Source organism: Salarias fasciatus, chromosome 3 (assembly GCF_902148845.1).
Source record: "Salarias fasciatus chromosome 3, fSalaFa1.1, whole genome shotgun sequence".
Lineage (NCBI taxonomy): Eukaryota > Metazoa > Chordata > Actinopteri > Blenniiformes > Blenniidae > Salarias > Salarias fasciatus.
The window spans coordinates 20,714,282-20,737,126 of record NC_043747.1 but is presented as its reverse complement, the minus strand read 5'-3'; the positions used below and the strand labels follow the sequence as shown (position 1 = coordinate 20,737,126).

General features: G+C 44.4%; 2 protein-coding genes across 3 annotated transcripts in view; both read right to left on the bottom strand.

Moving 5' to 3' along the window:
- The window catches only part of poln (polymerase (DNA directed) nu), a 50,571-nt gene extending 32,145 nt beyond the window's left edge, over positions 1–18,426 (bottom strand). Inside the window, exons 1-14 of the mRNA XM_030084030.1 lie at positions 18,291–18,426; positions 13,954–14,054; positions 11,602–11,817; positions 10,533–10,705; positions 10,316–10,428; positions 10,096–10,244; positions 9,010–9,078; positions 8,804–8,864; positions 8,425–8,489; positions 4,412–4,495; positions 4,107–4,202; positions 3,683–3,739; positions 3,510–3,566; positions 1,558–1,623 (exon numbers count right to left, since the gene is read on the bottom strand). Of these exons, the coding sequence (XP_029939890.1) occupies positions 1,558–1,623; positions 3,510–3,566; positions 3,683–3,739; positions 4,107–4,202; positions 4,412–4,495; positions 8,425–8,489; positions 8,804–8,864; positions 9,010–9,078; positions 10,096–10,244; positions 10,316–10,428; positions 10,533–10,705; positions 11,602–11,817; positions 13,954–14,054; positions 18,291–18,426 (1,443 nt within the window). The remainder of the gene's footprint in view (positions 1–1,557; positions 1,624–3,509; positions 3,567–3,682; positions 3,740–4,106; positions 4,203–4,411; positions 4,496–8,424; positions 8,490–8,803; positions 8,865–9,009; positions 9,079–10,095; positions 10,245–10,315; positions 10,429–10,532; positions 10,706–11,601; positions 11,818–13,953; positions 14,055–18,290) is intronic.
- Positions 18,427–18,639: 213 nt separating this feature from the next.
- On the bottom strand, positions 18,640–22,803 carry haus3 (HAUS augmin-like complex, subunit 3). 2 transcript variants are annotated; one of them, XM_030088479.1, is made up of 6 exons: positions 22,746–22,803; positions 20,533–21,556; positions 20,159–20,371; positions 19,736–19,968; positions 19,089–19,374; positions 18,640–19,002 (listed from the first exon to the last, which is right to left on the bottom strand). In XM_030088479.1, exons 2-6 carry the CDS (start codon positions 21,511–21,513, stop codon positions 18,775–18,777), a joined length of 1,941 nt encoding a protein of 646 aa, XP_029944339.1. In that variant the 5' UTR covers positions 21,514–21,556; positions 22,746–22,803; the 3' UTR covers positions 18,640–18,774. The 2 variants fall into 2 exon arrangements, with proteins under 2 accessions (XP_029944339.1, XP_029944338.1); XM_030088478.1 differs by lacking the exon at positions 22,746–22,803 and having other exon boundaries at positions 20,533–21,662.
- Positions 22,804–22,845: the final 42 nt, after the last annotated feature.

The following is a 22,845-nucleotide window of genomic DNA, read 5'->3' as shown; positions in this document are numbered from 1 at the left end:
TAGGAAACACAGTTTGGCTTGCTGTGGACTATTTTTCATGTGTGTTCTTCAGCTGTCTGGACATGTAGTAGACTGAGAGGTTTGTAAATTAGAAGTTATATAAATATATATAAAATAAACTACAACATACACTGTGTTGTTAATACTCCACTGCTTTTATTGCTGTTTACTCTTGTATGAAAGCTGACCTTCGTTTAAATGTTCTACTTATACTACTACTCTACTATTCTACTATTTAGTAAAACCTAGACGAAGGCTGAGACCAAGACTTTAAGGGACTGAGACCGAGTCAAGGTCAAAACCATTCCTAGACTGATTCAAGAACAAGATCGTGAAACTGACCACTCTTAAGTACTGCAACACTGTCCTTAAATAATCTGAGGGATTTATACCTGATAGTGCTTCATCACTAATTGCCAAAAAATTACGTTCAAAGGTTTGTCTCTGATCAATCATCCTCCCATCTTATCTCTGTATTAGGATCATGTCTCACTCTGCAACTTTGTCATCTGCTTAGTGAAACAGACTCTGTTCCTCAGTGTGTGTCGTCACTCCTTCGTACAGGCGTTGTGTGTATGCGTGAGTGCGTCTCTCAAGGAATGTCATGAATATTTCAGCGGGATTCTCCGCGACTCCAAACATCAACATCAGCTCCACACGTTCTCTCTTTATGTTTCTGAATTATTGTGACACGCGCCGCTCCGCACACTGACGCCTGAAACGCGGGCCTGCCGCCGTTCAAACAGCTCCGCCAATCCTCCAGCTGGATCTTATGTAACACTGCAGAAGTATCCCCACATCTGCGTCTGTGAAAACTTCAGAGTTTGAGCGTGTTTGTGACTGCGATGCAGCGAGCGTCAACACCAGGTCTCTGACAAGAGAGAGGCTCAGGGAAACAGAGCGCCGGGTGGTGAAAGGACCAGGAAGAATAATGACAGACCAAAGGAAATGATGGCACTCAGACTTTTGAGAAGGATGTAAAAGAACTGTTATAACCTTAAAAAACACAAGCTAGTAGAGGCTCTTTGTGTTAAATATTAGGCAAATACAAACATGACAAGCATTGTTTCAAATTGATAAAACAATTTCGGAAATATTTGCATTTTCAAATACTCCATGTCGGCAAAAAACCCAAATGTAATGACTGAAAAAGCGGCATGTGCACATCCATCAATACTTCAAGGGTGGATTCTAATATATTCATTAAAAAAAACACATTTTTTGATGACGCATTCAACTTTAAACCCAATCAGCTCGTTATTTTGTCACATCAGCAGAAAAGTCAATATAAATATTTAATGTCCAGCTAAGCACAATAGAGTCCCTACAAACCTCATCTGACTAAACGAGGCAAATGTTTCTTGAAGGCAGAAAGCATAGAAGATTAATGTGACTCCAAACCTTTTAGTTCTCATGATATAGTCTGCTGTGGTGGTTTCAGTTCTAGTGACTGCACTAGAGTGTAATGGTCGCCTGCAGAGTAGAAAATATCAGCACCACGGAGAGCTCCACTCGGTCCTGAGGGGAGTGCAGGAGAGTCGGGCCGCCGTTACTTACTGGGTGTTTGGCAGAGATCCTCCCAGTTACAGCGCTCGTCTGGAGCCACGTGGAGGAAATGTAGTTCTGAAGTGTTTGAAGAGACACAGAAAGAAATTATAGATCAACAACGGGTCAGTGTAAAAACAGAAGCTAAATGGAGCCGAGTGTGACATGTAGCTCCCGTAATGAACACGCTGGGCGAGGCTTGGCGGCTGAGTCTGGACCAGCTCAGCCTGAAAACAACAGCTGCGACGGTCGTCACCATCATTACTGGGACTTTGTGTTTGGACCCAGCAGCTCCGACAGCTCGGTTTGAACAAGCTGTTTACAGGCTGCGGTGCCAGTGACGAGGCTGCGGTAAGCAGGACAAACAACCAGAATATTGAGATCCGAGCCGCCAAACAAGTGAGATCCAAACATAAAAACTCATTAACCCGACAAATAAAACACTCCGCCGATGAGTTCCAGCTTTGTAAAACTTTCATTACCTATATGAACTGTTTTTGTGTTTCAAGTGTGTGAATTATGAAACTAAACTAAACTAAAGGTTGATTAAAATGCGTAAGTCAAATTGTTATTATGCTTAAATTAAACTAATGTACATCTAAAATAAGTCAAACTAAACTAAGCTTAAACCAAGTCAAACTAAACTCAAAGTAAACTAAAATAAACTAAATTAAGCCAAAACTCAAACTAAACTTAAAGTAAAATAAGGTGACCTAAAGTAAACTAAGCCTTAACTAAACAAAGCCTAAACTAAGTCAAACTAAACCAGAAATAAATTCAAGTGATCTCTAAATTAAACTAAACTAAGCCCAAACTAAATCTAACAGTTCCAATAGTATTAATAAACTAAACTAATACGAAGTTGAAGTAAATCAACGTAACATAAACCTAAAGTAAACTGAACTACACAAATTCAGCTGCGTTTCAATGAACTCGGTTTGTGGATTATTTGTTTAGAAAAGGAAGAAAACGGTAGTTACTGTGAGATTAACGTAAGAGTCCAGTCAGCTTTCCAATTCTCTGATTACAGATTCATGAACGTAAATATCTTGTCGTATCTTTCATCAGGACTGGTTGGGAATGTGCAAGACATTCTTGATATTTTTCCCAATTTTCTCATATTTTAAGCACCAGAAAAACAAGTTAAAGCAGACCTCAGATGTTTAATTTCAGCGGTGCGTGCATCATATTCATTTGGACTGAATCCCTGAACCCACAAAAGTAGAAGCTCTGAGTCGAAGTGTTTATATTTGTTTTGACCGCAGTGTCTTCACTGGCTGCGCAACCCAAAAGACCACCGGGTGAATCGAATCGGCGGCGTCGGGAGCCAGGAGACCTCAGCAGGCGGCCAAGCAGCCAGGCTCATTTGCAGCAGTGAGTAAGCAGAGCCTGGCAAACACGAGCTGCTGCTCTCCGGCACGAGGCTCCGGCGGGGAGCACGTGGAGCTCCTGCAGCAGCGGAGGTGGAAGCGCTTCGCTGCTGCTGTTACCGGCAGATCCCCCAAAACACCGGTGAGAGTGGAGCAGCAGCGCAACTCTACTGACTCAATGACATGATCAAAACATTGTAAACGGTTAGTGACGGAAACAACAGATAGACCGAACGAGTCCTAACGGTTCATGAGGCTGGTGTTTTTCAGCCGTAATGCAAAACACAGCAGGACACTGGCGACAGAAAGAGGATCCTTTTGTGCATAAAGCCGTGTTCTAGAGCCTCAACCAGAACCAAGCTGTGAGTAAACGATAACAAAAGCTGTGGGATCTGCTGGAGTCCTCCTCGCCTGCAGACATCCTTCAACTCGCCGGTTTTTGAGCCTCCAGGAGCAAAATGGTGGAAGGGGAAAAAAAAAAAAAAAAAAAAAAAAAAAAAATCTATATCTCACAGGGGGCAAAAACAAGGCTGTGAAATATCCTGCTGTAAGACATGGATGTGTGCTGTGAATACGTTTACAGTTCAGGCTCACCTTGTGGGTCATGCAGGAAAGAATCCCGTCGACAAACGTGGACTTGATTTTATGAACCTGGTTAATAATGAAAAAGATAGTAGTTAAGAAACAAAAACATGGACATTCACGAGCTCGCTTTTAAATAAAGACAGATATTACACTCCAGCTAATGAATATCAGCGGTGACTCACTTGTCTGTGCTCCAGAATGATCTTGGGCAAAGGATGTAAATCCTGCAGCTGCAGCAGCTGCAACAAAACCAAAGATCAGAACGAAAAAATATAGCACTTTTTTAAAGTTTGCGCTCATCTTTTGTTTGATGTTGTTCAGATTGATGATTTCAGTTCATGCTACGATCACACTGTGTCACTCAATACAAGCTTAATGGCCATCAGATCCATAACAAAGCGTCCCTCCTCCAGTCAGGGTCTCTAACCAATGCTCCGCCCCTTTTATGAACTTAGCTGTAAACTTACTTGATCACTATTTAAGAATTTGAACTGAGTGTGCCGAGAAGATACATCAGATCACAGTGAGCGGCTGTATTTTGCATTTCAAGGAGATTTCAGAGTCAAAATGTATCTGTGTGTGTGTGTGTGTGTGCGTGTGTCATACTGCGGCTTCCGATGTTGACTGCTGCTGTTTGTTGATGGTCTTGGGCAGCTTCTTGTTCTCGCAGCGCTCGTGAAGGCGCAGCTTCTCAAACAAAACCTACAAACATTGTAAAAATCAGCACAGTGAAGCAGGCGCCGAACGCACAGAGGTACACATACTGCATGCACACACACACACACACACACACACACACACACACACACACACACACACACACACCACACACAAGTTCACTTCATCTCTTGAAGGACGCGTGGCGTCGTCACCATATTGGAATCAGGGAGCAGCAGCAGCAGCAAACTCACCGCCCGGAGCTGAGAGCTGCTGGTCACCAGGAATATCTGTCCGGCTTCTCGATGGGCCTCCTGCTCCAGCTGTCTCATTTTAGTCTGACAAGGACACACAGGAAGACATGCCCCGTCGTTCCACACAAAGCCAAGAAATAAGACGCTTTTTAATAATCACTTTCAAAAAACCTCCTGCTGTCTGATCCTCTAATCAGTGCTGGATTGAAATCTTCCTTTTCCACGCTGAAAACGAGCAGTTAAGGTAAATGTGTGACAAATCCAACGCTGTTTTAAGGGAAAAAAAAATCATTTCTGTGTCTCATATTTTTAAATAAGGGCAAAAAGTGTGGTTTACGTCGACGAGAAATCCTGTTTATTACTGCAACACAACACCTCAGGTCTTTGTTGGCCTCTCTATCACTCAAAGGAAAGTCTCCTGAGACAGCAGTTTGTGTTTCATGACAAAGACGGTGAGATAAGTCAGTTCTGTGCCCTTGTGACTGTCAGCCTCTCAAAAACCTCTCAGACTTTGAAAGATGATCACACTAATTTCTCAGAGCTGAGAATGAACCCTGCAGCAAAGTTCTGGAGGTTTTTAGAGAAGAGAGTCGGAGCGGGTAAATATTACTTTAATGTATGACGTAAATAAACTGCATGTTCATCAATTTGATGTCACATATGAAAGGATATCTTATGTTTTAGTCAAGCTAAATAATTTTGTGGTATTTCAACACGACATAATAATCCCTGACCCGTATATTAATAGAATGACATTAAAAAAGACAGAAATGTGGACAATGACATCTTATCAATACCCTTTATTTAATGTGCCTTCACACTTTAACATATTTTTTTATTTCCTCTTCTCCTGTGGCTCCGATGGTTATTGTTATATTGTAGCATATTGAAATGAGACTGAAAAAGCCAATTAGATCTCGCATATTTGCTCACTTTTAATATGCACTGTCCCTTTAACAAAGAAAAAAAAAACAGTTAAATCCAAACTGTATTGTGTTACTGCTGACAGGAATTCGTTGTATCAGCACTTTGAACAACAGTAAACACAACATTTAAATCTTTCTTTTCCTTTGTGCGTTTGTGAGGTTTTTAAATGTGAGTGTATCGTTACTGAGTCGGTCCATGACATTAAAGTCCATCTAATGGAATCTATTGGATATTGTTATATGGTTATTACCACTGAGTACAGTCATCTTTCCATCTGTCTTCTATACTGCTTCCTCTCACAGAGTTACCAAATTACCCCAAAGAAACGTTCTCTCTGGACTGGGAGAGGAAACTGTAGCTCCCTGAGAAAACACATGCACATTCACAAAAACCAGGACATACAGGGCCAGCGGTGAAAAATACATGAGGACTAAATAAAGTGCACACGGGAATAAAACAGAGAAAACTGAAAGCCCCAAAATCTACCTCCTACAATATTCAGACCGGCCAACCATCCACCATCAATCTATTATATATTCCCACTTTATCCCTGAGAGACGTCAAAGTTATTTTAGTTCAGTGGTCATCATGTAAACCTTTAATTCAGCGTCAGTTAGACCAGGAAACTGAAAGTAAAGTAAAAATGCTGACAACTTCAATGTTTTTAGAGCAAAATAAATAAATAAATCTGAACACGTCCTGGAGGTATTAAAGTTGAATAAGCGTATTACAACCTCAAATTTTCCTGAGGAAATTATAAAGACTGAAATACTGAAATATGTACGTTCAGGAAAAGTAATTTTTGATCAAATTGCTAATTCGCTGGCATTGAAGTATCCAGCTAGAGGAAAGTGGTCAGAAGAAGCTGCAAAAAGTAGCTAAAAGTCAGTTCCTCTGTAGTCATGGAAATACGAGGGTACTCATGTTGTCATGCTTGGTAGTCATGGAAACATGATGCTCTCTATGTCATCATGCTCTGTCACTAACAGAAACACAACGCTTTGCCAGTTGTTGTGGCAGTTGGACCGGAGCAGTGAAATTCAGCCAAATGAACCAAACAAACTAATATTTGCACTGCGGTCCAAACCAAATGATCCCTAATAAACACAATTTACAATACCGGTATAAAATATTTGTTATGTCGCAGGTTTGACACCACTGCTGTGCCAGAGGTGCTGGAATTCATCATGTGGAAAACACAGACAAACAACCATGTCTGAGAGGAGACAATTAAAAAGAAAAACTGGGAGAAAATAGGAGAATGTACGAGTGGAGAGGGAGTGAGATGATGAAATTAGAGGAAGAGTGACAGATTTGGGAAAATGGGGCTGAGAATGTGTGCGAGCTGAAGGGTTGGGGGAAAGCTGAAGGAGGAACGGGTGAGTGCTGAGTGGCAGGAGCGCAGGCTGATGCTGGGCTCTGATCGAACACGACATTTGTAAAACAAGGACATAATTAGGCAGGCACAACTTGAGGACATAAAAAAAACCGAAGGGTGGAACAGAGCAATGAAAGATAACATAAAGAGACAGAGGCAGAAAAAGGAGGAGCGAGGAGAATTGGGGTTAGCTGGCAGACATGTTCCCAAATTTCCCCAAAAAATGTGTACTTTGCTCAGTGTGTCTCGCTCACTGCCTGGAGCAGGCTCCAGACTGCCTCATCAATATTAGATACTACCCCCTTAGTACTCAGTACACTACACACCCACAAAGACACACACACACACCCACAAAGACACACACACACACCCACAAAGACACACACACACACACACACACACACACACACACACACACACACACACACACACACACACACACACACACAAAGACACACACACATGCAGGGCAACACCAGGGCTCACTGCAGTAAGTTTAATCTCTCCTTTCATAGTGTGAATCCAAATGTGGAGTTTTTAATTCGATCCTGACGTGAAGGGAAAAACACACCTGTCCGATCTGATCTGAATGATGGTCTGAAAATCACGCACGAAGCCGACCAGGCTCATTTAGTGACGCTTGTTCCGCTGCGCGTTATCAGCGCTATCTGAAACGGACGCAGGAGGAACTCTGACTGAAAAAAAGAGACATCCGACGTGACAAAGTGGGAACATGAGGCGCGTTTCGGAGACGCATTGCAAACGGCTCTGCAGCAGAAACTTGGGCGCCTCGGTACTTGGGGGGGGGGGCATTTTGGCAGAGGCAGACAGCGATTTCCTCCCCTGCAGCACAGCCTCTCTTGAAGGGAAAAAGACAGACTATCCGTCCTATTTATAGCAACACGGCAAGATATCAGCGACGGTCTCCACAACAACACCCCTGCCGGCGCTGGCGAGGGCTGCCAGTGAGTGAGCGTAAAAAGCATGTGTGCAGAACAGGCGCCGCGCTCGTCCTCATCGCCCGTACTGTAGTCTCCAGAAAACGTTTTCATCTGCATGTAAACAGGACACGTCTCCGGAGGGCGTCCACCCACCACAGCGCTGATCTGACTCACAATGAAAAAGAGGGAATACTGTTTTTCTTTTCTTTTTTTTTTTTTTTTTTTTTTTTTTGAGGCTTCCTCGCAGCCTCCCACTGTTATTTGCTCTCATTTGTATTAAAACAGCCGCCGCCTGCCGCACTGTGTTGAGAGCGATGCAGCAATAGGTTGACCCTGAAGCTCACACCTTCACACGGCTAAACACTGAGGCCACGCCGGTCTGTTTATACGGCGCCATTCAGACAGGAGGCCATTCCAGGAGGCTCAGAATAACTTAGACATGCAATAAATATTTAAAGAACATTGATGTCAAGCTATTAAAAGAAAAGGTAAAAGAAAGACACTTGTTAAACACATTACACAAACTGCATTTTATATTTAGTACTAATAGAAAACATGTATGTTCATCTGATATTAAATTAAGGACTCGTCACTGAAAATGAAATCTCTATTCACCTGAGAAACTCACCTGTTTAGAACTGATTTCAATCTGAGTTTTGAAACTTTGAGGCATCAGAGTTTTACCGAAAGTCCTCTCTAAATAAAGTCTATTATAATTGTTGCTAATAAAGCATATTTGCAGGAGCCATGTCAAGAAAACGCCTCACCCCCAACAGGTCTGAAGTTCTCTTCAGTGCGTCTTTGTCCACATGGATGTGGTGACTCTCCATCGCTGAAACAAAACACACAAACCGCATTCCTTAATCTGTTCAACCTCACGCTGTAAAACACCTGACAAAGAAAAACTCCGCAAGTTAAACTGTTTGGTTCATGCTGCAAATTTAAAAGTTAACCTTAAACTAAGACTGTTGTTTAATAGTGCTTGTTTTGTTTGTATTGTTTTACACAACATGGACATATAAATATTGGTTAAATATTGCTATAGGTCAAATTTTCACGTTGGTGAATTCCTACAATATATAATTTGACGTAGAAATAGTTTGTTTAGCTTGAAACAGTCATGTAAAACATTCATGTGATGCTCACCTGCCAGGACAGGGATCATCTTCAGCTCCAGGTCTGAGTAGAGCTCCCACAGGCCCTGGCTCTGCACACACACACACACACACACACACACACACACACACACACACACACACACACACACACACACACACACACACACAGAGTCAGTAACGGGTGTGTACTGTACGACCGGGCAGGCCGTGTTAACTGTGTTTGCACAAGCCGACCTGTAGTTGAGAAGAGAGCTTCATGTGGAGCCTGAAGAGGCAGTAGAGACCCGAGATGACCTGAGAAACCTGCGAAACAGAGACAAAACAAGTCAGGAAGCTGCAAAGTGCTTTGCTTAACCTAATCTCCTCCAGAGCGCCGGATTGAGGCGAGCGCTTCTGGTCGCTGCTAATGAGACTTCTTCACTTCAGCAAGCAAAAGCTCAGTTTATTTCAGTGGTGAATCTGAAGCACTTAGAGGGGAACTTGTGATCTTTGTAATCGCTATTCAAAGATGTCACTCTACTGCACACACACTCACACACACACACAGGCCAAAAAATATACTGCAATGCACCACTATAAAGGTTAGGAAGCAGATACAAGCGAGTAAGCACAAATTTTCACAACACGAGATAAAGAACGGCGTGAAAATCAAAGTAGTAAATAAGTGATGAGCAGGGGAATTAAACGTTTGCTCCACGCAGGGTGCAGGTTGCTGGAAGGTGTGGAGGAGACGTATGTATCCCTACTTCTCCTGTTGAATTATGTCCAGAGAGGACACCATTTATTTCTCCTTCACAGTGATTAAAGTTACTTCACCAGCAAAACAGACCAAACCAGTAAATCGAATGAATGTAATTTTCAGTCCAAGTGAAGCTGAGGTGCCAGTGCTCGGGCTCGGAGGGCGGAAATCCCAGAACACTGATGGATGCACGTGAAGACAAGAACGTAAGAGGAGGCAAAACTTTAGTGAAGTTTCTCATGATTTCTAGTAAAATTAAAAATAAATACAAAATATCCAAAATATCAGCATCAGGCACATCAAAATCCAATTTGATCTACATTAAACTTATTTTAAATCAGGACTTAAAACACTGTTATTTGCTCAGGTTTTCCAATAAATGACAGATTTTACAAATTTTATTACCCTAATCTTAATAAATCTTTTACTCTATTTATTCTCCTTTTACTGCCTTTCTTAATCACTTTGTTTTAATCTACTTCCTTTATTTCCCCTGAGTGTGAATGGCGCTATATGAATAAATTTGCCCTGCCTCGCCTGTAGCGGCGCCATGCACAAACAGACCAAGTCAGTAAATTCGCCTGGCGACGGACCTTCTGTGGACCCACGGTGGGGATTTTGTGGGGCTCCCTGCAGTGTTTATTCAGCAGGTCCTGGAAGCAGGAGGAGGAATCTGCAGGGTCCAGCAGCCACCCAGAAACCTGCGGGTCCTGGACGTGACAGCCCGCCACTGGATGGAGGACAAAAACAAATATGAGCAGCTTAAAGGAGAAAATTATAAAATATAGATTACATATATACCTTGTGTCCAGCTCAGGTCTTTCGTGTAAAACTGCAGAACTGTTCGAAGGAAGTCCTTGGCTTTGTAGCAAACCACCAGTTGAGGGCTTGAAAGCACTTGTAGGAGCAGATCTCTACAGGAAGCAGACAAAAAAAAAAAAAAGTCTGTCTGTGCTTTTGTGTGAAACGCTCACATGAATCATTCTTTCCAAGCAGATATAAACACTCAAGCACACACCTGGTGTGAAGCTGCTGGCTCCGGAGCGTTTGCTGCTGGGCCCATGCAGGTGTGCGCTCCAGCCTGAGGTAGACCAGACAGTCGCCTGGAGCCGGCGAGTCCCGCGGCAGGCCGCTGCAGGTGAGGTCGCTCTTCATCAGCACGAGGAGGCCGTGCACTGGAGGAGCGAGCTTCTGCTTCAGGGGTGGAGGAGGAGGGACATTGGTTAATGAGGCAGAAAAGCCACAGGAGTACACACTTACGTACTCATGAAACTGGGCCATATGTGGCCCCTGAATGAAATGTTTGACAAATCCAGCGAAGGTTGCAGCTTTATTCCCCCGTCAGATCTGCAGTGTGTTCATTAGTTTGCTGTCTGATGTTGACTTGTTGATCTCTGCACAGTCCTTCACTCACCTACGATCCTTCGACCTCAAATCAGAACGAAACCATCTGGGTCTGGATCAGCCAGGCAATGTTTCTAAATCTACGTCAAGAATTACCCAGAGGAGTTTCCAGTGTTTTTAACACAATACTGAGATATCGAACTGATTACAGCCAGATGCAGCAGCATTTTATAGAAACTGTTTCCATCCAACCTGAGAAACAACAAGATTTTGCCAACTATAATGAGTTGAATAATTATATTGTATAAGCTTTCAGTCCTCACTTTGACAAGAAATTCACTTAGAATTTTGCAAAAATAACATCAAATTGCATTTTTTTGCACTGCATTTGCACTTAAGAAAAATAATGCTGTTCATGTGTTGTGACGGTGTTGCTTTACTGGTGCCGTATGCGGCTGTAATGTATGTGAAGTCAAATGGATTCACTGTGCTGGAGGTTTCTTCTAGAATTACAGGGATTTTCTGTCTGTATTATTTAAAGGTAAAGTCACATAAGAGTGCTTTGTCCTAATAAAACTTAATATTTTAACTTAATCTGGAACAACTTAAGAGTCTATGTTATTCAGACACATTCTGGGTTCTTTACACTTTGGGCTTCAGCCTATTGAATTTTAATGTGAGGACAACCTTCCTGACTTTATAATCTTTTCAACAGCAGCTGGCCTCGGGCAGGATGTGTTCACCTGTTCTGCATGGAGCTGAGTGGTTCCGTCTTGGTACACCATGGTCAGCAGCAGCGCCTGAAACCGCCCGGCCTTCTCGAGCAGCTGCCTCTTCTCATCTGAAGTCATCTTCCCAGAATCCTTCACTCTGGGGTCACACGTCAGCGCTTCGCGGAAACCTCTGCTGCCTTTTGCAGTCGGGCCGATTTCAGAGGGTCGAGTCACGTCGTGCTTCCTCTTCAGGGGAAAAGCGGAGTTCAGCGAAGGGTGGCACCATTGATTTTTGGGAGCATTTATGTTTTCCGACTCTTCTCTTGGTACAGAGGAGGAGTTTTGTTCGGGGTCACCGGTGATTGTTGCAGGCAGGCCTGAGCTGCTCCCTCTGGTTCTTCCATTAGCGGTCTAACCAGCAACACACAGCAGAGCAGTGTGCAGACAGGAACAGAGGAAACAGAAAGAAGCAAGAACCGACTTGAAATGACCGACTCCGTAACAGCAGAAGACATTTGAAAGAAGATTCCTGCTGCCTCTGCTGGCTTTCTCCCAAAGAATATCAGTACTTCATGGAAGATCCATTTAGAAGAGTGAAGGGAATGAAATAGGACACATCGAGCTGCACGTAATTAGTTTTAACCCGAAGAAAAGAGACCTGATTTAATCACACCCGTTCATGCTTGGAACAGAGGGGATAACGCAGAGTTTGTGAAAGGCTGATAAAAATAAACAGGTGAGCAGGTGGATGACGACAGAACAGACGAGGCGGTCGACCCTCAGCGATGTGTCCCAGACAGAAACGCAGACGGCGGCCGGCGAGCCTCCCTGCAGCAGGAACCGAGTTACACACACTCGCTGGTGGTTTTGCTGATGGTTACTTCCCCGTGGTCACGGTTCATGTTTCCACTATCATGTCGGGCGGTATGTTTTATGCATATGTGCATTCATGTTTCATGCTGTGCTTCCCAGTAAACGTCGATACAAAAAACTGCGGGAACAGAGGAATGTAGGATAAGTGGCAGGAAGAAAGTTAGCCGTTTAAACGTTTCAGGTGAAAAAAGCAACATTTTAACCTCCCCGTGACCTTCCCAGCATCTTAGAAACAATACATTATTCATACGCAGTGCCCCCTTCTCTGTTTATGCAAAACCACTGACTGGGCATCTGTTCTTTAAAACGGAGGTTAAAAGAAAGAAAAAGTGAAGCTGGCCATTCTTCAGTTTTCCGAGCGCGGTGCGGTAATGTAATGATATGCAGGGTTCTGCAGGACTGTCAGCGATAGCTGTCGTGGTAGGATATTCCTGTGAATCAGCTCCCCGAGGAGAGTCTTCCTCGTTTCGCTGTAAACACAACCCGTTTTCCTGCTGACAAAGTCATGAACCCCCCCAGGGTGCTGTGCTACAGGATATAGATAGAAAACTGAGGCAGGCCGTGGCCCGCAGCCCAGTCCCCGGCCTGTGGAAGTGTGAGAGTGTAAAAGACGGGAGAGAGACAGAGTGAGAGAATTACAGAGGAGGGGAGTGGACGGGTGTGTTTGCTGCTGATTGCAGCAATACAGTGAAGTCCTGGCTGCATGTCCTCTTAGCCAACTCTGTCCTCTCTTCTTCAAGCAGCTGAACCTTCTTACACACACGTTCATCCAGACAGAAGACGAAACTGCACTGTCTGTCAAAGGTTCTCAGAATGTGTTTTTGGGTGTGTGTGTGAGGTTTATTGAAGGTCTGACATACATATATAGGCTAACTTATTCCCATGAGGATAGAATTTAGAATTTCCCTTTCATGGCACTGGTGTTAACTCACCAGTCAACCAAACAATAAGAAGCAACATCAATGGCTTTGATACTAAAACTATCTGAGGCCCCGTTTCCACGACAACTTTTGAAGTTAAAACAAGTGCTGTCAGTTTTTTCATCGCATAAATCGCAACTAATCGATGGAGGGCTGTCAACAATTAATTTTTTTTAAATTGTGATTAATCGCATCATTTGTGAACTTGTAATCAAGCTTCAAATGAAGAATCTAATATTCATAATTCACCTGTACTGCACAGGGATGAAAAAATAACCTCTTTTTTTTTAATCATGAATAAAACTGACAGCACATGTGAAAACTCATTGTTTCTGACAGCGATGTCCATTTACATGGAAGTGGCGGAAAGGCTGAAAATGTTGATCCACTGGAGAACACTGCTCATAGCACAACCACACACGAGTGAAGAGAACAATATGTTGTAAAGATGAACACGGGTGAGTACAGGGTCATGTAAACGGGGCCTGAACTCTGAAGTGACACACTGAACATTCTTTAACTGTGTATGAAACTTGTTGATGTTTTCATATAAAAGCCTGTCAGGGTTTTCATGTATGGAGACACCCACTTGCCGGTTGCCACGGAGACACTGAGGCTTGAACCTTGACCTTCTGGACGCACGCTCCCGGGAGAGTGCCGGCACGGGACGACTCGCTCTTCCAGAGTCCTCTGCAGGGGAGGAAGGAGGAGCAATTTTTCATCCGATCATCACTTTTCCAGCGCATCCTGGATCGATGCGTCCGTTCTGTTGTGTAAGCGTGTTTGCGTAAAGCGCGGATGGGCGCGTTCGCAGCGTGTGACAGCTCAGCGGGTCAGTCAGCACAATAAATCGCAGGTAACATCGAAGTGACATTTTATCACAACGCAGCTCGGGACTGCGTATTTGTGTGTGTGTGTGTGTGTGTGTGTGTGTGTGTGTGATGACTCAGCGTGGTCTCAGCAGCTCAGACTGGGACTCCTGTAATGTGAGTGGACACAACACCTCGTCACTCTCCTCGGCTCTGCACTGTCATCGCTGACACTCTGAAGGCAGGAGGATGGCAGAGCCCCTCTGGATCTGGGCTTTCACACAGCTTCCAACACATTAGCACCACCAAGAGGTGTTCTCCTTCAAGGAGCGCTTTCAGGAGTGACACGTTTGTGCTTTAGGTGGGAGTAGTGAGTCAATTTACTGACCAATTTGTCTTCAGCTCAGCTCGTTTGGATTTCTTCTGGCAGTTTGTCTTTAAGTTAATCGGTTCTGTGGGCTCCAAGCTTCTTCTTTTTTTTTTTTTTCATTAGGACAGACTAGATCAGTGGTGTCAAACACGTTTTACTTCAGGGGCCATATACAACCTAATTTCATTTTAAGGGGTAAAATAGTGCCATGATAACCTTTACATTTAAATCTTGAAGTTTTTCTTTGCTTTGGTGCAGAGTATACATGACAAAAAAGTCAATATTTTCTCAATATCCAAAAAATACACCAGGAAATGACTACGATCGAAACCATAAAAACTATTTTATTAAAATCTTCTGGTGGAAAATAAAGTGGAATGCCTATAAAACATTGACTACAGCTGTTGCATTATGAGACTTAACAAAACTCATCCTGACAGTGTGGAATTGTGGCTAATGCTATTTTAATGCTAACAAAACAGGCTATATGTTGAGATTGTAGCCATTTTTTTGGGGGGGGGAGGGGGGGGGGGGATTTGTGAAAATATAGACATTTTCATGTGCCATAACACATAAAACCTTTACGGTTAAGGATGAAATTCAACTGAAAAGTGTTTGAACGGCCTGCTTTAATGTCTCTTTTGAACAGACTCAAACAATAAATAAATAAACACTTCATCTGGTCCTAACAAACAGCAGGATTTTGAATTCAGCCATTCTTTGAGTCTCTCATTCATTTTTAAGATGCTGCAATTTTAAAAGTTTATTTTCATCTTTAAAGTTGATAAACAACTTGATGAAACCACATTCACAAACGCTATGCTGCTCTCTGGTGGAGGTTAGTGGAACTGCAAAAGCCTCTGAACACGGTATTTATTCATGTTGATGGTATATTAATGTTTACAAGCTTTCAGTCTCAGTTCAGAAGTTTTAATTAGCAACGTGGACAGGACTGACAATGATTTGAGTTTATAAAGTATCACTCCAACGTGCTTACCTGTACATGTGTGTTTGATCTCACCGTTTGCAGGCGGCACTTCGTCTCCTGGCTCTCTGTCGATGTTAGGAAACCCAGATGTTTCTCTGTCGTTTGTCTCAAACAGTCTGGTATTATTGTCAGAGGTTCGGAGATCTCCTGTCTCCATCTTGTGGTTAGTGCCGGTAGCAGTCCTCGTCTTTGGTTTGTTCTCCGTTTCATTCTCAGGCCTGACCTCCATCACTTCCTCTCTTTTCAGGTCATGGCAGCTGTCGTCTCCCTGAATGGAAGTGATGGTCTCAGACTGTCCTCTCGCCTGGCCTGTTTCTGCTCTCTCCTGAAGGTTTGCAGCGCGACAGATGCTGATCTTCTGGTGTCTCCTTTGTGATAATGTGGCGCTACTTCCTGGACTGTCACGGTCAAGTCCCATTAGTGCAATTCTTTGATCTGTACCACAGTCATCCTGTCCTGCGTTCCCAAGCTCTCCTCCAGCAGTGTGAGACTGGACCATATTCAGAAAGGCCGCATGCTGCCTGACACGTCGTCTGCTCACCATCTGCCCTGTGTCTGCCACCGTCTTGTGCTCTAAATCCACTACCGGCTCCACGTCAGCCCACTGAGAAGCGAGTCTCTTTAGTTTTGGTGGGCATGGATCATAGGAATACTCCTGCCTTGCTGGGAAGCTACTGGGATACAGACGTATCTTTCCAGGAAAAGCGGAGTTTCCATCAAGAGACTGCTTCCTCTTCAACTGACTGCCTGAAGCTACGGTATTTTTCAGCCCTTTAATGTGAAATTTCCAGTTCTCTGAAGTTTTCTCTTTATGATCATCGGTTTCGTTGCAAACTTCGGGGGAGGGCGATGCCTGCTGCAGAATCATGAAGGGGTCCTCTGCATCAGGATTATGTGGATTTGTTATTTGGAACACCTCGTCTGGAGACATGTCCAGGTTGAAAGATGGCGTGATGTCTTCAGCGAAGCTAGAAGAGGAGAGGAAATTATTTGAATCAGTACAGAAGGCGGATGAGACAGGAGCAGAGGTCTACGTTTTATTAGAGGCGATGTTGCAGCCACTGAAAAACCCAAATCCCATAAACCTCAGTGTCCACAAGTCAGGGTTCAAACAGTTAATGTGAATCAGTGATAACAGACATGAAACACTGCTGTTTCTTACTTCCTCCAGGACGCAGCCTCATGCAGTAGAGTGGTCCGCGCTGTTGGGAGGCAGAGAGCAGCTCCGTCTTGACCGCAGGAGGATGTTGCAGCCTCATCCTGAGAGAACGCCGGAGTGCGGCCGGGCCGGCAAGCGGGGGATTCGGAGCGCCTTCCGAACGAATACGTCTGCGAGCGCCGATACTGGGCTTCTGGGCGAGACGTCTGCCTCTGCGGCGAGCGATCCCAGCGGGAGGAGGAACCGAAGGGGGCCTGGGACGGCGGGGAGCCGTCTGGTGTCTGCCAGTACCGATAGGAAGCCGAGGCCTGAGCGCCCGGCCTCTCAGTGGAGGAGTTACAGCGAGAGGTGGAATGGGAGGACACCTGGGGCCTGGACAAGGCTCTGAACAAAAAGGACGGGCTTCTTTAACTCGCTTTCATGCTTCAGTTCAGTAATTAAAGTTGAACGATACAGTGCTATCATTGTGTTCAACATGTCTGGACCATGAACTTTAATTAAAGAAGCGGAACAGTGTTAAATGTATTTCACCTCTCTCTCCCCTCAGACCAGAATCTTACATCATTTTCAAATAAGTATTACAGCAGCTTATTGGTTTAGTTCTAGGAAGCAATTTTCTAAAGTCACACTGCATCTGGCTCTAACCCCAAACCTCTAATTTACAAACGTCAACAGTCATTTTACCCTCATGTCCTCAGTTACTGGACTGAAAACATATTTAGAGCTGAAAAATATCAAATACTCACTGAAGCTGTCAGAATGTAAAGCTTTTAAAATGGGCTTTAAGATAATCCAAAATGACTATAAACAGCTAAAATCTGTTCAAGTTTAAAAAGGAAAAACAGCTAAAATTACTAGAAATGATTGAAATGGAAAATGTCAACATTTTCAGTTTCAAAATAACTAAAAATGGTGAAACAGTTAATTCAACTGAATAACTGAAAATCGCCTAAACGAAAACATGCATGGTAACATCTAAACTTTAACGTTAAAATCAACGAAACAGCTGAAAACACCAGAAGAAGTAGCTTAAAATGAAGAGAAAAAAAAACAGTCAAGACTTGAAATTGTGGAAATCCAAGAAAAATGTAACTACTAAAGATTACAAAAAAAATAAATTTCTACTCATGTAAATGCTAACCTCATTTTAAAGGTTATTTTGCCACAAAACAGATGGTTGCTGGTCACCTGTACATGGTACATCAATCAGATCACGTTATTTAATCTGCAGGACAGGTATGAATCTAAAAACAAGTTTTCAAAGTCTGTGCACATCCTGTATAATCCGACTTACCCGTCCGTAAACCAGTCCTCATAACTCCAGCTGCTCGCCTCCCGTTGGCTGCTGTTGTACCACGCCACTGGTACGGCGGGCGAAAGAAACAGGAATTACAAGATGGAGAGAACAGGCGGACTTTTTTTGATGTTATGTGATCAAATTTGAAAGGAAATATTGAGGAAGGGGTTGGAATCTTCCATGTTTCCAAAGATAAGGTGCGGTGAAGCACTGTACTCCATTAAACTATTTAAACAATCACAACAGAAAACACATTTTCATGTCTCAACATGGAGGAAGGAGCGCGGACACCCTGTGACTGACGTTGCCTGTGATCGCCGGAGAAGCTTCGGCTGCGTCGGGAGGGCGATCGGCTCCGAGTCCGGAGGGCGGCCAGGACTTTCTGAGCCACCTTGGACAGCGGCGCTCCGGCGTACGACCCCACGCCTTCCTGCTCCATACCCTCCAGCAACAAAACTGCTGGCTGTTTCCTGCCTGCTGAAGCCTGATTCTTCAGCTACCAAAATGCCTAAACGAGACAGAACCAGAGTTGGTTCAGTGACGCACAGACATAGTAAAGATATATACAAAAAAAAAAAAAACACTCGATGCCATAGACAAGATTCTATTTTATTTATAGAGTGATTAAAGACAAACAGGAAACATGTGGAAGGTTACAGAAAAACAGTTTTTATGAACATCAGTTTGTTGTAACATCTCAAACCAATCGTGGTGCATTCATTCACGCATATACAGCTCAAACAAATATCTTCAGCTGTCTGAAGCAATCTGCATATTCTAGCTTGTTTCATTTCTGCCGTTTCTTCTTCATCCCTTTGCTTTCGACATCTTGAACGATCTTCTCCAGTTTCTCGGGATTCAGGTTGAAGTGGATGTAGAGCTCCCTCTCCTGTCTGAGGTGTTTGTTGCGCTCCAACTCGGAACGCTTGGCTCTGATTTCCCCCATGACTTCCTGCAGCTGTTTCTGTAAACTCTGCAGCTGGGTCTCCACTTCGAAGAGGTGCGCCGTCAGCTCCTGGGCGGGGCGGAAGAGCGAGTGAGGACACCAACGCGCCGAGAGCAAAACGCCACGCTGAGCGTGAATGTCAGAGCTGGACCCACCTGTGCGTTGGGCAAGACGAGCGCCTTGCCAGCCGTGGCCACCGGGTGTGCGTGTGGGCCCAAGAACAAGTGCTGGAGCTCGTTGTACACCACCTGGTGCAGCTTCTCACAGCGGCCGGCGAGGCGAGTCGCCACATCCCGTTGCTCTCGACGGGCGACCTCCGCAGCGGCTCTGTTCGACTCCAGGTCGCTCGTCAAAGCTTGAGCGGCGTCATCCAGGTCACTGAATCTCTGCAGAGGATCCGGGCGATCGTGGCTGGAACCGTCTTCCAGAAAATGGAGCAGTCTGAGGAGAGATTGGTTGACTATCACAGCTCCTCGTATGTAAGCCTGAGAAAATGGTCTCTGCTATGAGAGAAGGGTGTTCATCCTCTCAACCTTCAGATCTCTGGATCTGCTATTGCAGTTGCATTATGCATGTTTTAACAAACTGACCGCGACAGCATGGCTTTGAGGCTGATGCTAGTTTGCTAGCTGTCAGAGCAGAGTCACAATATCTCACTTCATGTCTCAGTGTTGTATTGTGTCTGCTAATTTCGCAAACCTAGAAGTCTTCTGTGAATTTTCTGCACTTTGCTTGGTGGTTCAGATTTATGACCAGAGTTGAGTTTATAGAGTTTACTTCCCTTTTAAAGCGCAGTTGTTACCTGCTGAAAGACGCGTCCTTGGAGGTGATGACAGGGCTCGGCTTGAGGTCCTGGTCCTGGTCCAGGCGTGCCAGGGACTCCATCCTCAGAGACGCTGCCTCTCTGTCCTTCACCAGTTGATTGTGCAGCTTTTCCAGGTCACTGTGATACGACGTCCACTTCTTCAGCTCTTCCTTCAGAGCAACAAGGATCATACACAGAGACGCTTGGTGGCGTAGTAAGTAGTCAATGACCTGCGTCGAGAGATTCATTTATGAGTTTTTTGATAACTCCTGCTGGCATACATTGTAAATTTCAAACAGACGAAAACGAAACAGTTGAATTCAAATAAATAACATAAATCAAAACGACACCCATTCAGTACGTGAAGTACAGACATTTCCAGGCCTTCTCGTGATAAAAATATTTGAATTAGCTGCTGACCTCGGACTGGACGGAACTGTAGTCTTTACACTTGGCCAGCTGTATGTCCAGGTCTGCGCTGACGACCGGCACGCTCAGGGAGCTGGCCGCCTTCCTCAGAAGGGCGGGAATATCTTCATCACGGAGCATCTCTTCGAGTTTAACCTCTGTAGCCTGCAGTTCCTTCACCAACTCATCCTCAGTCATACCCCCGAGGGGGGACTTTGACAGATACTGGTAGAGAGAAGACAGATTTATGATGGCGTGCTTCACAGAGCAAGTCCTAACAGTAATGGCACACCTTCAGAACGAAAACTGCATGAGCAAAGTAAGTGTGTGTGTGTGTGTGTGTGTGTGTGTGTGTGTGTGTGTGTGTGTGTGTGTGTGTGTTTTACCTTGGCGGGAGAAAGATCTGAGAGCCACTTGATTCCAGCCATGAGGCCGTTCTCTTCTGCGGTTGCTTGAATCAGCTGGTACTGAGCCATGATGTAGGACCACTGAATCCGAGCCATCTCTGCCCTCTTGTAGGCCACCAACCGCTCCCTGTTCTCCTCCTCGTCTGCATGAGCGCTCCGGTCCACCGTGGAGTGCGCAGTGGAAGAGGTTTCAAGAAGCTCTGAAACGCTCGGGTTTAAAGGACTCTTTAATAACAGAGCTAGTTTCTTCCTGTTGTTCTTCTCCAACTCCAGGAATGAATCCAAGGACAGCTGAGACAAGAGGGCAGTGCGTTTCTCAGGGACCCGTGCCACAGGATCACCTTCTTTGACCTGCTCCTGCTCCCCCTCCTTCGCCAAGTGCGATTCAAGCTGATGCAGTTTGTCTGTGAGGCCTTCTAACAGTGTGTTGGTATCGGTATTCTCCACTTCAATAGAAGCCATGGCTGCGTTCATCTTTGATTTCGCGCTCTCCAGCTCTGCGTTAAGTTGTTGGTCATCTCCTGCACCGGAGATGGCGAAGACCTGCAGCTTGTTACAGCGCCGTTCCTTAAGCGCTTTCTCTTTCTCCAGCATTTGGAGTTCTTCCTCCAACTCCTCGATACTCAAATCATCATCCGAGCCACAGGTGGAAGATGACGAATTTAACAGGGCTGGGTCATTCTCAGCGCTCTCATCTGAAGGCGCCAAGGTTTTCAGGACCTTGCTCAAAGCCGCTTCATCCAGGATCGGCTTGCCGGACTCCTTCAGCTTCTGGAAGGCACGAGCCTCTTCGGCGGTGATGACATTGCTCTTGTTGAGAGTCCGGCAGATAAAATGGAAGAAGTCATGGCACCCCGAACTGGATTCGAACGCCCAATCAAAATCTGAGGGGTTCAGTGACGATGCGTCGGGGAAACCTAGACGGTCCAGGGCCTCCACAAACTCCGCACTGCTTAGCATGTTTACTTTTAGGCTGTGCAAGTGAGTCACATATGAAGGCAGACTGAACAGGAAGCAAAAAGAGTGAGTGAACATGTAGCAATGCATAATTATAACCATTTGAGACTGAGAATATCCAAGATGGAATGAGTATTACTGATGAGCTCATCCACAAAAAACAAAAATCTCATCCCAATATTAAAAAAAATCAAACTTTAAATAAAAGTAAAGATATTGAGAAATACATAATATACATCATACAACTTATAGAACAGTTATGCCCAAATATGACAAAGCGCCAAAAAAATAAAGCACCAATTTAATCATGTTAACACGTTTCATTTAAATACGGAAAGTATCTAAGAACCTGTTTATGCAATGTTTAGAAATCTGGGTGTTCAGTTACACAACAACGATGCTCGAAGACACGTAACTTTTTGAAAGCGGCTCCAACCCCATCTCTGTGGAAATGGAGTAAAACGCAACCTTTGTGAAATGCTGCTACTGTGCTCGAGCGCCACAGTTCTTCTGCACATGCACGTGTAGATGGAAAATAATAACAATGGTGGACTACAGAGGGTCACCTGTTATAGCAGTTCCACTTGTGCACCTCCATTGTTGATGTTGACAGGATACCAACAGCACCTACTTGTGGTCTTGCATGATAACTACATCACTATCAGAGTTTCCACTGTAAAGGGGCATAATTTTCAAATCGTTGCCATGAAACCACGAAATTTTAATGAAAGAAACAAAGTTGTTGTGTGAACTGGTCCAGTCTGATAGGGGGCCGCCGTCCTCAGGTTGGAAACCGAAGGCAAAGGTGTCAAATTTGTTTCACTTCAGGGACAGTCTACTTAATCTACTTAATCTCAGCCGGGCCAGACCAGTAAAACGCCCTTAGTTTTATTATGCAAAACAAAAACAGATACAAACGGAAAATATTTACATTAAACACACCTTTTTGGTTAAATCACGCGCAAACAACCTGAAATTTCGACACAGAAGTGCTTCATGAGAGATTTGTAGGCATTCGGATTTGATATTAGTGCTCTAATGCGGTTTATAACAGTTAGCCAGCTAGCTTCCAGAGACTTCTCTCCGTAACAGCGGACATACGCTCGGTAGTTTACACGGCTGTATAGACGTATATAAGCACATTGGCTGTTGTCAACTGCGGCGGAACAACGTTATATGTGTAACCTGACAGACAAAAGTGGAAAAAGTCCACAAATATTAATCACAATACTTACATTTTGCCTCAATCTGTCCGTGTTGTTAGTGTCAGCTGCGCCGCTTCGACGCTCAAGCTCGCGCCAAGCATCCAAAACTGTACGTGCCTATGTCATTGAG